This window comes from Calypte anna, chromosome 15 (assembly GCF_003957555.1).
Source record: "Calypte anna isolate BGI_N300 chromosome 15, bCalAnn1_v1.p, whole genome shotgun sequence".
NCBI classification, from domain to species: domain Eukaryota; kingdom Metazoa; phylum Chordata; class Aves; order Apodiformes; family Trochilidae; genus Calypte; species Calypte anna.
The window spans coordinates 9,996,333-10,010,543 of NC_044261.1; the positions used below are offsets into that span (position 1 = coordinate 9,996,333).

General features: G+C 50.5%; 1 protein-coding gene across 1 annotated transcript; it reads right to left on the minus strand.

Annotated features, from left to right (window-relative positions):
* Window positions 1-2,054: 2,054 nt before the first annotated feature.
* MLEC (malectin) lies at window positions 2,055-13,181 on the minus strand. Its single transcript, XM_030460425.1, has 5 exons — window positions 12,957-13,181; window positions 9,464-9,642; window positions 7,981-8,157; window positions 7,764-7,821; window positions 2,055-7,025 (listed from the first exon to the last, which is right to left on the minus strand). Exons 1-5 carry the CDS (start codon window positions 13,162-13,164, stop codon window positions 6,796-6,798), a joined length of 852 nt encoding a protein of 283 aa, XP_030316285.1. The 5' UTR covers window positions 13,165-13,181; the 3' UTR covers window positions 2,055-6,795.
* Between the last annotated feature and the right edge of the window lie 1,030 nt (window positions 13,182-14,211).

Consider the following 14,211-nt stretch of genomic DNA (forward strand, 5'->3'; position numbering starts at 1 on the left):
CACACGCCCCAGCTGCTGTCCCCAGGGAGCTGAGACACAGACAGGGGCAGGAACAGTAACAAGACTGTGTGCCCCGAGAACAGTCGCCCAGGGTGTACCTGTACCCTGCGAGGCTCTCCCGGGGCCAGCCAGACTCACAGCTGTGGCACTGTCACCCCCACCCCGGGCTCCGTGTGACAGTGGCAGAGGTCAGATGAGTCTCCTGAGTCTGGCACGAGGGACTAGGGAGGTCCCAGGAGCATCACACCGAAGAAAGGACACATTTCTTCAACCCACCAGCCTGCAGTAGGCACTGAAGAGCCCCTGAGAGTCACCTCCAGCCATTCAGGGAACTGAGGTAAGAACAAGAAACATCTTGCGTCCTCTTTTCAGGCTCCTGCCAACACTCAACACGCTCAAGATGACTGGAAACAGATTCAGAGCAGTGGTTAGTGACGTTTGCTGCTGTTTGTAAGCAGCACACGCCTGCTACTGCCAACCAAATGCTATTTCAAACAAGCCTGTCCATGCCAGTGCTCCCAAATCCTCCATGGCAGATGAGGTTCAGTCCCTCCAGCCCTTGCCCTAGAAAAGGCAGACCAGGGCTCTGAAGTACCTTATCACCTAAGAGCAGGCACCTAGAGGAGGAAGGTGCCACCTTCTCTCTGCTCCAGCTACAGACCCTTCTGACCACCTCTGACACAGATTCAATCTGAAATCAGGGCAGCTTGCAAAACCTCAGAAAGCTGATTACATCTCTGGTACTCCTGACCTGAGCAGGAAGCAACAAAGTCCATTATCAACACTTCTAAGAGGATGTTGAACCGTTCAACTTGCACTGAAATCACCCAAGAAAACCAGCAAGAGAGCAGCAGAGCTGTACCGGAGGCAGGCAGGCAGCGGCAGGGAGAGGCTCCAGGATGCAGCAGTGGTGGGATCGCAAACTGCACCTCCAGCCCGCAGTGCCACCAGCCCCAGCCACGGGCACAAGGCAGAGGGGGCTCCTCCACCACTAGAAAAGAGGGACCACCTCACCCAAGTGACAATATAATTCTGTTTTATTTTCCTTTAACACACTGCTGGTTAAAATCGCCAGGCAGTAGATTTCAGAACATTCCCTCGACCGAACATCCTGGGGAAATTAAAAAATAAAACTGCTACCATGTACCAAAAATAAAATAACCCACCCACACACATCTTTTCCCCCCAAACTAGTCCCTGCAAAGCCAATGCAATCAGAAATAGGCATCTGTGCTTTTCACCCAGGGCACAAGCTTGCTGCAAATCAAACTAAAAAAATGTCACTGCAAGTTGTTATAACACAAAGCAATGGTCAGTAAAATAAAAAATCCTCCCTAAAGACCCCTTGCTACTGGCAACAAGTACAGATGGAGATCTCTCCCCACACTGCTGAGCCATTACAGACAACTTGGGCCTGCAACTTCAAGTAGTTTGTGATGGGTCCTCAATGCCAGCAGCATTTCCAAGCATCCCAGGCACTATACAGCCAGGAACTACAGAGCAGTAGGACCATCTGCCAATGTTATAAGCTGCTACCATGATGGGATCCAAACTTCACTGTCACCTGCCCAGCATTTCACAGTACTGGCTACTGCCTCCTGCCACAAAGCACAAATCCTGCCTCTGCTCTCAGGTTCTCCAAGGCTGCTTTACCAACCTGCCTGTTTCTCAAATGAGAAAGCCCTGAACACACAAAGACCCCATGGAAACCACAAAAAATTCAAGACCCCACTTGGCAGCAAGTTTCCAGACACAGCTTCACTCCAGGGCCTGAGCTCACAGAACAGCCCTGGTAGCAGAGGCAAGCACATCCTCACTACATGTGACTGGAAACAACTCCAGGGCAGAGATCCCACATTTCCCACATTCACACCCTCCCCAGTTAAACTGGTTCAAGCTGTAATTTGCTCCTTGCCTTGAAAACTCCATCACACAAACTCTTTAGCAGAGACCTTAATGCTTGCAAAAGATTATTCATATTTTCCAATAATCTAGCACTATTCTAGGAGGGAGGAAAGCACTTCTGTTTCGTTATTATTTTTACTTTTTTTTTTAATAAAGCTCTTTTTGGGGGGAAAAAAATATCAAAACCTATCAATAACCTGCAGTAGCATCCCACTGATATGCCTGGGGACAGTGCCACCACATCCCTCCCCCTCCCACATCTTTCCCCCCAGTCTCCAAAAATAGTATTTAATATACAGCAATAAACTCTGAGCAAGCCAGAGTCCCAGAAGACATGGACCTGCCTTCACCTCTCCCACCCAGCCCAGCACCATTTCAGTTCAGTTGCTCCTATACTCCTGGGACAAATCTGTTTGGATCCAAGGTGAAAGGCACACACCCCAGCCCCGCTGGGCAGTGTATGAAGCAAGGGTGCAGCACATTCATATAATCACCCCTCTGAGCCTTCACAGCTCCAGCCTGGTGTTGTGTTTGTGCCACTGAGAATACTTGTCTGAGCCCATTTGAGACCAGCCAGTGAGGACAGACTGGTGGAACCAGGCCGACGTTAAAAAAAGCATCCTTGAATTGTATTAGACTTTGGCATTTGTTATGGAGATGCAGAAGAGCCAGTAGGTAAATTAGCTCAGTGCTGGCCCAGCTCCCATTTCCCTTGGATTCTGAGCAAGGATATTTCCCTCCCTGTCACATAAGTGCAAGAAGCCGACAGATCTCTCCCATACTTGAGCACCAAACAGCCTGAAACACTTGGTACTTCACAGCTGCTCCAAATCTCTCACATCAAGTGCTGATGCTGCTCTGCTGCTCCTCTCCCTCCTCCTTCTGTTTTCTACCACAGACAGGCCTGTTGAGCCCAGGCTTCCATGTTCCTGACTATAGCAAATCCCATTTCAACTTAAAGGTAGACCAAGGCACAAAGCACAAGTCTCTTACCTGTTCAAACCCAAACAGTGTGGGTCAAGCCCTTGGTGAGTGAGCTGGGATACAGGACCCCAAACCACACTGCACACAGAAGCTGTAAACACCACACAACAACCAGGACCCAGCTGTGACTCATTGCAGACACACAGGCACCAGACTGTCTGGAAGTTCTCCATCCTGCCTTTGGGAGATTTCTAGGGGAGACCAGACCTGAAGGAGCTCTTCCAGTTCTGTGCCCTGCTAGGTTTTTTCCCCATTGACCTCCAGGGCTGGAACCAAAGATATGTGCAGCTCCCTGCTTCAGCTGTGACTTCTGGAGCTGGCATCCAGGGACATCAAGACAGTTCCCAGTTGATCACAGGGGCAGGGAATGCCTGTCCCTTGGGGAAAAAGAAAAACAACTCTGAAGCTCCTTAAAAAAGAGAAGCTTCTTCAAATAGACTTTCATTCAAAGCCTGTGAGGAAGGCACGAAAAAGAGACAGGAATTAATTTGGCTTTCTGCTCACTGCCACCTGGGACACTCAAAAAGGGTCAGAGCTGTTGTTCTAGTCACACAAAGAGAAGGGGAAAATGGCCTGGCTTTAAGGTACAAAAGGAGGAGCTGATGACAGGGTAGTTAAAGCAGACTTTGGAACTACCACCCTGAGGCTGGATCCAGGCCCAAAAATGAGATCAATGGTGTCATCTTCCCTTTTTCAAGGGGAAGCTTTAATAAACTGTCTTATCTGCCCTCTCTACACAACTGCTTCACAATTCAAGCCAGGGTCTGTTCTGACCCAGCTCCCCACACAGCTGCACAGGGACATGCACTTCATCTGTTTGATGCTGGCTGTCACAAAGCACAAACAGGCTTGTCTCTAACTGGTCTCAGTTAAACAGCATCTTCGACATTCCCACAAACACCTATGGTGGAAAGCTACAGCCAACCTAAACTTTCTTTCCCTGGTCAGTCCCAGGTACTCACTGTGCCCATTTAGCTGGCTTGCAGATGCCAAGAGATGACAAGGGGAGCCAGCCTGAGTATGCCACTCCCAGCCAGATGCTGACTCCTTAACCTCTACCATCCTCTGGTGTTCCCACATTCTTTGTTTGAAGGCTCCTTCCAAGGCAAACCTGGAAGCCCATGAACAAGGAAGATTACACAGCACTATGACAGGGCCAGGAACCCCTCAACCACCAGCTTTGTAGAGACAGAGATGCATAAAACCAAAACCAACTAAACCGAAGACATGAAGGATGAACTATTCTTACTCCCTATTCTTATTCAAATAAGACAAATTCATTTGAACTGAGCAACTGGAACATAACAGATCACACCCTGCACAGCTTTGCCTTAGGGCAGATGATGGCACCAAATCGATGCCCTAGCTGCCAGGAGAGGCAGAAATCTTGTCTCCAACTTCTGCACACCTAAATGCACACCCTTTCTCTCATGCTAGTCAAGGTGCAGAGATTCCTGGGTGAGCCACAAGAAACTGAGTAATTCCTTGCTTCAAGGATGCTCAAATAAAATGCAATCTAAAAGGCCTGGAGGAAAACAGCTCCTCACAGAGAAGCCTACTTTCAAGCCCAGGTTCTTTGCTTAACAAATCAGCAGTTTATGCTTCTCAAAACTGATAAGATCTAAATGTCTCCATGCTCTAGTAACAATCCTAAAAACTGCAGAATCTTTGCAGGCACCACTACCAAACAAAACAGAGTTCATATTTTATAGGAGTTTTATAAGTACTAGAATTTTAGCAGCAGATGAAGCAGACAACGTCAAGCTGGCCACCTTTTCATCCTAAGATCTGTTCTTAAGATCTGCTCCCCCTAAAGCACAGGTTCTTGTTCCAGTGAGGCAAGGACCCTCTTGCTTCTCCCAAAATGACTGTTACCACTCATGTAATTGGAGAGGAGGTAATTAAGGTCCTAGTGCTTGCTTTTTAGCTCACAGACAAAGAATTAGGGTCAGGGCTACAGCAGTGATCAGAAAGGCAAGGGCTCAGTGCTCTGACACCTGCCCCCAACTCCAGTTCTGGAGCTCAGGAGCTGACAGCCCATATCACAGCTTAAGGGTTAGAGGGAAGTAAAGACTTCAGCTGTTTGGGCCAAGCTGAGCAGAAAGGCTGCTCCTCCAATTTCCAGAAACTAGGGAGTTCTGCTGACCCTTTTCAGAAAGACTGAGACACTGCTAGGGATCAAACACACAAAAAAACCACTCAGAAAACTCAGGCCCAGGGAACAGCAGCACAGAGGACACTGCTCGGTCCAACTGCTCTGGATGGAGAGAGCACTTCCAAGAACAGAGACAGCATGAGGTAAAGTGTTCTGCAAGCACACAGCTCACCAGAATTAAAGCTGATCCAAAAGAACCCAACCATAACTGGGCCAGATCATGCTCCTGCCACCCAGAAATGCTAAACACATCAGAGGCCAAGACCATGGGAAGGCAGCTCTGGATCAGCAGGAGCAGAGAGGGCTTTTGCTCTGCTGGCACAAACTCTGCGTGTGGAAACAGAAGTCTCCTGCAGAAATATCCCCAGGAGCAAGCAGGTGACTTTGTCTCCAGCGTTCTGCTGGAGCGAGATTTTTGAACAGATTGAGCAGAGATGTATATGCCCCCTTCCTGGAGGTGTTCAAGGCCAAGCTGGATGAGACCTTGAGTAACCCTGTCTAGCTGAGAGCTGTCCCTGCCCAAGGAAGGGAGGTTGGAGCAGATTATGGGCCCCTCCAACCTAGGCCAGTCTATGATTCCAGTTCTCTGGAGGGCAACAAACCATCTTCCTCTACAGTACTGAAATGCTGGACATCTGCCCCTTCACCACAGGGCTTTGACAAGCAAAAGGCTGAGCTAACTGAAGACATCAACCAACTCCACTGCATTTCCACTGCTGGCAGGCCTGGTGCCTACGACAGGGAATGAGCACTCATAGAGAGCACCCATGAGGTTGCTCTGCTCTGTCCTACAGCACAGGTTGTTCACAGTTCCAGGACAAGGGAGGAAAGCTAACTGCTGGGAAGGCCAAGGAACAAGTCCAGAACCTTCTCTCTGATTCTCAGCTTCTTCTAAAGAAGAGATCACTTGCTATAAATGGCAAAACAAGGAACCGGGCTTAAAATTAAACCTTGAAAATAAAAGAATATTAAAGGAAACAAAAGCCATAATCAATACAGAAAACAAGTGCATCTGATCAGATGCTAACAACATCAGCCTTTCACAGGCTACAGCAGAATCCCTCTGCAATGGATCTAACGTTACAATTGCCAGACTAGGAAAGTCTCTCCTAACCGGTGCAGCACAATCAGGCCAGTTAAATCCTTCTGCTCCTGGTGCAGTTTGCACTCCTGGGAGGGGAACCTCTCCACAGCAGCTGAGCTGCTAGCTGGAGTCTTGGTGTCTTTATGCAGGTGAGTACCATACATTGTGTTGCACGCATTCAGGGAGATGCTGAGCCAGGCTCCATCCTCCATAGTCCTTAGTAACCCAACAGCACAACACTTCTGAGCTCCTGGACAAAACGTGTACCCAGGGCTGTCTTTAGGAGCTGCTTCCCTGCTCAAGGAACCGCATTCCACCCTGTAAAGGCAGAGATCTTGCAGCACGTGGCTTTCTCTGCTAGCATCACCTTCCAACAGCCCCATACACAGAAAACGAGGACTCGTTTTACTCTTGGATGCCCCAGGGAGGATTGGAGGCTGCACATGGTGCAAGGGCCTTGCTGCTTGCTGGCAAGGGGAAGGTAAGCTCCTTCTTACCTGGACCTGCTATTCATTCCAAATGAATCATCTTTTTTTTTAATCTTTTTTCTTTTTCTTTTTTTTTCTTTTCCTTAAATTATGAACAATATGGAGAAATTGAAAGCAACTGTGTTTGGTCCAACTCCTTCCCTCCCAGCCCCTGGGCTGATGCTCTGTGGGGCTTGCTCTCACAATCTGCAGAGGCAGAAGAGGGTTGGAATGAAGACACCAAAGGCCACCAGTATAGGAAACATGAGGCTGCTGTTGTCCGAGGCATAGGGGTTTGGTGTGCGTGGGCCTGACTGAACCCGGTTCTTATTTGCCTGTTTTTTAACACTGGAGCCTTCATCATATTCATCTTCATCATCATCTTCCTCTTTTTTCTCCAGACCCGGGTGCGGCTGCAGCTTTGGAACATCTGTTGGACAAGACAAAAGGTTGCAAGGGAGCAGGATGTAACCTAACTAATCACCCAGGCCACCCCATTCCTCTCTTCCAGATCCAGCATGCACAACAGCAACAGGACACCTGACACCACATCACCATGGCCAGAGCACTCCAGAAACAGGAGTAGCCTGTCCAGTAGTAAAGCAAAGTGATGCCATGGTCCTGAACCTCCCTTGTTCAGGAGCTAGAAGGGCTCAAACTCCAGCACAGACTTATAAAGAAGATGATAAAAAGTTATGGACTTTTCTAGCGCTCTCCACTGCTATCCTAAGGAAATACCTTGTCCTCAAGCTAAGAAGGTAAACAAAGCTCCAGGTAAGAAACACATAACTACTACCTAAAAGATCTCTGTAAATTACTTGTCTCTAGGGCTGCTGCTCACATTCAAGGCCAGAGGGAATTTATCTACAGCTGGTAGCTGTAGCTATAAGGTAAGACTGGCCATGTGTTCCCTTCTTCTCTACCCCATACACAGGAACTTCAGAACCAAACTGATTCTTCTTATTCCAAAAATGATGCAGCTTTGTGCACTTGGAGGAGTAGAACACTACACACCTATTTCATTCTGCAGCTGCACTCTGTGGGAACTTGCTGAAAGATAAACAGTTTTGGCAGAGGTGGGTCAGCAAAAGCTATGATCTCATGGTCTGAGAAGCAACAGGCTGCTCTCCAAGAGGGACGAGTTTTCTGGCTCAAAAACTGTGCTTACCTTCCACTGTTCCTTGCAGAATGTATAGGGCACAGATTTTTGGATTGTCATAGTAGCCCTAGAGAAAGCAAGGAAGGAAATCAGTGCTGTAGCTTTGAAGAAAGAAATATTCCCCCCACCTACCATCACCTCACCTCCCCACACAAACAGCTGCATCACATGTTTGGGAAAGAAGGAGGAAAGGAAGATCAGGGCTCTGCTCATCAAAGCATAATACCTTTACAAACTCAATGTGGAGCTTCCCTGTGAACGTGGAAACCTCTCCCTGGACACTCAATTTTCCCTTTTTGATACTCATGGGAATGATCTCATCATGAGCTGTGCTGTGTCCAACTCTGTCAAAAATGTCCAAGTCCTTCACCACCACGTGGCCATTCAAGCGAACATCAAATACCTTCAGGGTGGAAGAAATGGCAGTGTCAGAAGAGATTCAGGAACATGACAGTTGAGATGGGAACAGAACAAGAAAGGTCTCTTTTGCACTCAGGACCAGAAAGCATTGCAGAAGGCACTTCCCACCACACAGGCACCACTCCCTTGGGAAGGATGCAGAGCCCAAAACCAGCCAAAAGTACAGACACGGAGGCATTTATATTGCTTTCAAATACCCTGAAATCTGACTTCAGCTTTTAAAATAACCTCTACATATGCTGATGTAGAACTGAGGACAGGGCAATCTTATTCTGGTTTATTTATATTTTTCTTTCACAACTTTCTTTCACCTACTGCCTGGAGACTTGCTCCTACCAGGCACACCACACCGTAGGGAGTTAAGCCATTTCTAACTAACAGCCTGCAGCAGAGAAGAGGAAACAAGCTGGTGAGGTACACAGGGTTTGAAGCAGGTAAAATGTTGAACTGCTAACCACATCTGTGAATTCAGAGTGAAAGTCCTCCTAAGGGCTGTAATGACTCAAACTTCACTCAGCACCTGGGGAATCCCAGCACAACCACATGAAGGAAGAGGAACCAAAGATGCCTCAGCCCTTCCGTTTAATCTGAGGCTGCTTTTTGTAAGCCAGCCCCACCAGTTTTATTCTCTGAAATATTTTTCTGGCAGGAAGGCAGCACAGCGTTAAGGAGTGGGGCTCTGAAGAAGCTGATGGAATCAGGGGGAAGCCAGACTACAACACACACCATTTCTTTACCCATTTATCACAGGGCTTTGAGGTCTTCGTGCTTCTGCTTCCACATTTGTACATGAGGGATTTCAGCAGTGGATTTTATTGCTCTAAAGAGCAATAAAGCGGGCTGAATTTAACTCTGTGCTTTCAGGATCAGTTTGAACCAGCATCAAGTCTTTTTACATTAATGAAAATTGTTTTGAGTAGGTTTTTTAACCCAGATCACTTACCTGACTCAACCTCATCCAGCACAAGCATGCTGTTAGGTAGGGAGCAATTGTTAGGAAAAAGGCAAAACCACTTCCTCTCAAAGCCAGCACAGCCTAAACAGATCATAAAATTCTAGCACTAGTTATGTTTAGTTACACATTTGTTTGAAAATTTTGTAATGCAGTTTTCCAGGCCCACTGTGGAGAACTCCAAGTTTCAGAGCCCATGACAGCTCTAGGAACTAAGTTAACCATTGGTGCCTTACTTCACTCCTTTCTCCAGCATGCAGAGCAGCAGAGGCAACCTGGACATGCAGTCTTAGCCAGGAACACACATCAAAGAGAGAAGCAAGGAGCTGTTGTTTACCTTCTGTTGTGACTGTGCAAAGTAGACCTCTGCAAACTTCAACACCAGCACGTAGTCACCCTCCTCTTTGATGGGAACTTCATAGCCAAAGGTTTCCTCATTGTAGCGCTCAGTCTGGTACAGAATCTGATCTTCTGCATTGGAGCGCAAGATTGGCAGCTTCATGCCATAGTCAGAAGCTGGGTTTCAGGGCAAAAAAAAAAAAAAAGAGGAGGGGTTAGTTTCTGAGGTACAGGGAAGAGAGGCTTTATATACTCTAGAATGCTTAACTCCCTAAGTGGCTGTAGCACTTAGGCCCTGGTCAGACCTGCCTCCTCTCCTTGCTCTGACCAGGAGGAGGCACTACTGGAGCAGAAGCCAAGTCCTGTAGAAAACCAGGTCTGGACCTGCTGCAGTCTAAGAGACAGTGAACTCAGTTTCAGAAAGAAGAGTCTGTTTCACAGAGTACAGAGCCAAAGAACCTGGCCCTTGACTCCTGCTTCAAAGAGGAAAAACACCTAGAGTATTTTCACAATGTTTCCAAATTACCAACACTGAGTACAGAACCAAACCAGTCAGTGTAGGACTGACTCGACTCATTCATTCAACAGGTTTGAGCTTAACAATCGATGGCATCAGGCTACAGAGTCACCCTCCTCAAACGAAAACCTGGGGAATGGCAGAAGGGTGAAAAGTATCAGACATATTACAAACCCCTTTCTTCTCACCACAGCCACGCAATACCTGCTAGCTTGAAGACAGGAAGAAGGAAGCAAGAAAGATACACAAGGGTCTCAATAGCACCAGCAGCTCCATCAGCTGCTGCTCTCACAGTCACCCAGCTGAAATGGGCGCTATCTGCAGGCATCTGAACAGCCCACTGGGAAGGGCCCAAACAACATTCCCAAACAGGACAATACCTGAGAAAAAAAACAGAAATCATAAAACTTGCCTCTTCTCAGTCATTATTTCACTACCCCTACAGCAGCCCTCAAAAGATCCTAACCTGACTTGACATTTTATTGCGACAGGCTGACTGTACAAATGCAAACTGATGTGTGCCTTGGGAGCCCTGTAACTCCCCAGCAAGGCAGGGACAGGAGGGGAGGCTGTGGGTACCACCAGCCCACTGGCACTTCAGTCAGAAGTTGATCCTAGAGAAGTTCTCTGATGACAGTTGCCACTTCCAGCCCCATTTCCATGGGAACAGACACTGCATTGGCCAAGACAAAGCAAGTGAACTCAAGAACTAACCCAGCACACGTTGCCAAAGACGGAGCCAATGCAAACGAGCCAGAGGAAATTAATGCCAGCTCTTAGTCTCCTGTTTCACACACAGCTACTCAGGCAATCTTCTGCTTCTCACTACCACTGGAGACTCTAATCACCAGAAATACAGAGTGAAAAGTCTAACCTGTCCTCCCACACAGATATTTTTGGTCAGATACAGATTACAGTGACAGCAAACCAAGGACTCCACAGAAGTCAGCTACCAGAGCAAAGCCTACATTTAATAGCCAAGAAGGTAACTGGAGAGGAAGATCTGTCACCTGTCTGTCAGAGATCTGCTGACACAGCTCTGGAAGAGAGCTTGATTTCATGGTGTATGGACAGGTAGCTCACCAAGGGACAAGCAGCACTAAGCTGAGACTCAACTGTGTTTGGCACCTGGCTGTTCTGTAATTGCCATCAGCACATTCTGTCCCTTAGTGCACAGCATCTGAAGTGGGGCTTGGGGAAAAAAAAATAAGAAGAAGAAGAAAAAAAGGCTTTAATTTGCCTAGAGGCAGTACAGCCCAGAAACTGCTATCCCTAGGTTTCCTCCCAGTCAGCCACATATTTCTGCTGCAGCCATTACATGCGTGTCTACAGAGAGGAACTCAGAGTAAAGTGAAACAATGGTGCAATAAAAGGCCATTGATGGAAAAGCAGTTGAGAGCTCAAAGGGGTAAAGTCTCCTCTGCTGTGCCTGGCACCACTGGCTGAAGCAGGATTACTGGAACAGCCTGCTGCTCAGGAGACACCACAGGCTTTCCTCAAAGGAAGAACATGTCAAAGTATATTCAAAACAGACCCTTTTTTCTCTTCAGCTCAAAAATAAAATTCAAGTCCACAAGGACATTCTCTGTGCAGTCATACACCAGAGGTCTGCAAGGGGAAGCTGACATACAGCTACCAGTGCACCCTGTGTGACTGGGGCAACATTTTCCACACGGGTGAAAAACACCTAACAAACAGTATTAATGTTTAAATGTGATCTCCTCTGTATCCTGAGCCCAAACGGATCTCCATCCAGGACAGCACATATGCAAAGTAGCTGAATGGCATAGGACAATCCTCACCATCCTACATGGAAATAATGAAGGTTAGACATAAAAGTCAACTGATAGACCATCTTCCCTGCACTGCATCACTCACTTGTAACTGACAAGAGCTGCTCAGCAGAGCTCACTTTTCAATACACTTGCCAAGCAACTAAGTTTTGGTGTACCAGTTATCGGAAACAGGGAAAAATTCATATAAACTAAGCATTTTTCCATGGAAAGTAGGAAAAGGTAACCCAAGTGCAAGTGCAGCATTGGTTATCCATCCTTCCTTACTGGCAGACAGAACCTTTTACTGATTCAGTACTTAAAGCACGCAATCATACCCTATCTGTCTCTACTCCTGCTTCAGCCTCTTGAAAACCCTGACAGGACTGAAACTCGGCTGCTTAGAGGAGCAGACCAGCCTGCTGCACCTTCCCCCTCACCAGCCCCAGCACCGGGGCACCCAGCAAGCTCCCAGCTGGGACCGGGCTGCCGGTGGCAGGCATCACCCCGCAGAGTGAACGACTCTGCTGCACAGAGCAGGCAAAGGATGTGCTCACTGCACTGGGAGCACGGGAGGCTGGGCTTCGAATTGGCGGATCTTGCTGTGGAATCTGGGGTCTTCTAGTGGAAAACGGGAAACGAGGAGCCAAGCGACTGCATGCGGCTGGTTTGGCAGCCTGACTGCTCCCATTGCCTTTCCAGTCGCAATCCCACGCCAGCCCTCGAGGAGCGACTTTCCCTCCGGCATTACACAACCCCCATAGCCCGAGGCCGGGAAAACCCGACCGGAGCCGCAGGGCTCATCCCGCCACCACCGGGGCCCAGGGTCCCCCTCCACCATGGGAACAGGGGGTGCAGCTCCGGGCCGGGTCCGGCGGGAGGACGAAGGTGGCCGCGGTCCCGGTGGTGGGGAGGCTGGGCCGGCGCTCCCCGCGGGCCTCTCTGTCCCCTCGGCGGCTTAGGGAGAACAGAATCCGCCCGCGGGCCTGCCCGGGCCGCCGCAGCCCTGCGGGGAGACCCACGGACCCTCCACGGCGGGGCCGGGGGAGGCGGGACAGCGTCGGGGAGAGTCCCGGAACCCCGCTGATAGAGTCGTGACCCAATGACCCCGGCGGAGCAGAGCGGACCCCGAGAGCGGCTCTCCCGACACCCCCTCGGCGGGCCAGGCGCCTGCAGGGCACCGGCATGTCCCCCGCCCTCACCTCGGCCCACGCGGCCCTCCAGCGGGTCCTTGCGGAAGTGGATTCCATTCACGTCCACATGGGCATCGCCGCCCGCATTGACGGCCCAGACGACGCTGTCGGCGAGGCCGCCCGCCGCGCCCCGCAGCAGCAGCAGCAGCGGCGGCAGCACCAGCAGCAGCAACGAGGGCGGCAGCAGCGGCGCCCCGCGCGCCCCGGCGCCCACCATCTCGGGCTCCCGGCGCCGCGCCCGCCCCTTCCTGCTGCCGCCAGGGGGCAGCCTACCCGGCCGCCGGGGCGGAGCGCGCAGCAGCCAATCCGCGCACCGAAAGGAGAATATTAATTTCCCCTGCGCCTGCCATTAGCCGGCAGGAGACCCTCATCTGCATATTCATGAGGCACCGAGCCAATGGGCGGCGGGAGCGGGCGACCAGCCTCGCTCGAGAGGAAAGAGGATGGCCGCGCGCTGCAGCGGGAGGCGTGGCGGCCAGAGCGGAGCGGGCCAGCTCGGAGCGGGGAGTCGGTCCCTGCGAGCCGGCAGTGCCCAGGGCCGGTACCGCCCGTTCGGGAAGGGGAGCGAAGACAGGAGCGGCTACCCGGGGAGGAGCGGCGGAGAGCGGTAACGCTTCCCAGCGGCCTCTCCGGAGAGGGGACGCAGCCCCGCAAGTTTCCATCAGCGCCGGACGCCTGGGGGAAGAGCCCCGCCCCTTCGGCCCGTCCAATCAGAGGGCTCCAGCGCGGCCGGAACGCAAAGTACTGTGGGACAGTGGCGGGAAGCGAGGAGGCCGCTGGGTTGCCCAGGCAACCGGCGGCGCTGCCGCAGCGCTGGGGCGAAGCGGCGACGGAACCGGCCCGGGCGCTGCGGGCAATGTCAGGGGACCAGGTTCGGTGAAGTGACTGGGACAGGAGTCGGGGAAATGGGAGCTCCGCTGCTGTCGGGGGCGACGCGTCGGTACATCCCAGTAGTTTTGTGTCCGCCGTGCTCTGAACAGCAACTCCCGGTACCGGTTCTCTACCTCAACAAAACCTGCTGGTTCCCCCATTCGCACCTGCCGCCGATTATGGGAAAAGGCAGCTACCGTGCCGCCCGGTAAGGAGTGAGACGGTGACGTGCAACCCCTTTGGACCGCAGTGATTTGCTTGAGCAGTAAAACGGCCAAAAAAAGTGGGGAGAGGGAAGGGCGCGGGGGAAAGAGGAGGAGATAACTTCTGACACTGCCGGGGGGGTTCTCCGTGGTGCGTTTTACAGGAGTACATAAGATCCTGCCTTTTATTT

Bases quoted from the DNA above. Each gene is read 5' to 3' on its own strand.
- MLEC (XM_030460425.1), bottom strand. From the start codon at position 13,164: ATGGTGGGCGCCGGGGCGCGCGGGGCGCCGCTGCTGCCGCCCTCGTTG. The intron at 9,643-12,956 runs GTGAGGGCGGGG...CCTGAAACCCAG, and splicing joins GGAGGGCCGCGTGGGCCGAG to CTTCTGACTATGGCATGAAG. The intron at 7,026-7,763 runs GTAAGCACAGTT...CTTGTCCAACAG, and splicing joins TCTGCAAGGAACAGTGGAAG to ATGTTCCAAAGCTGCAGCCG.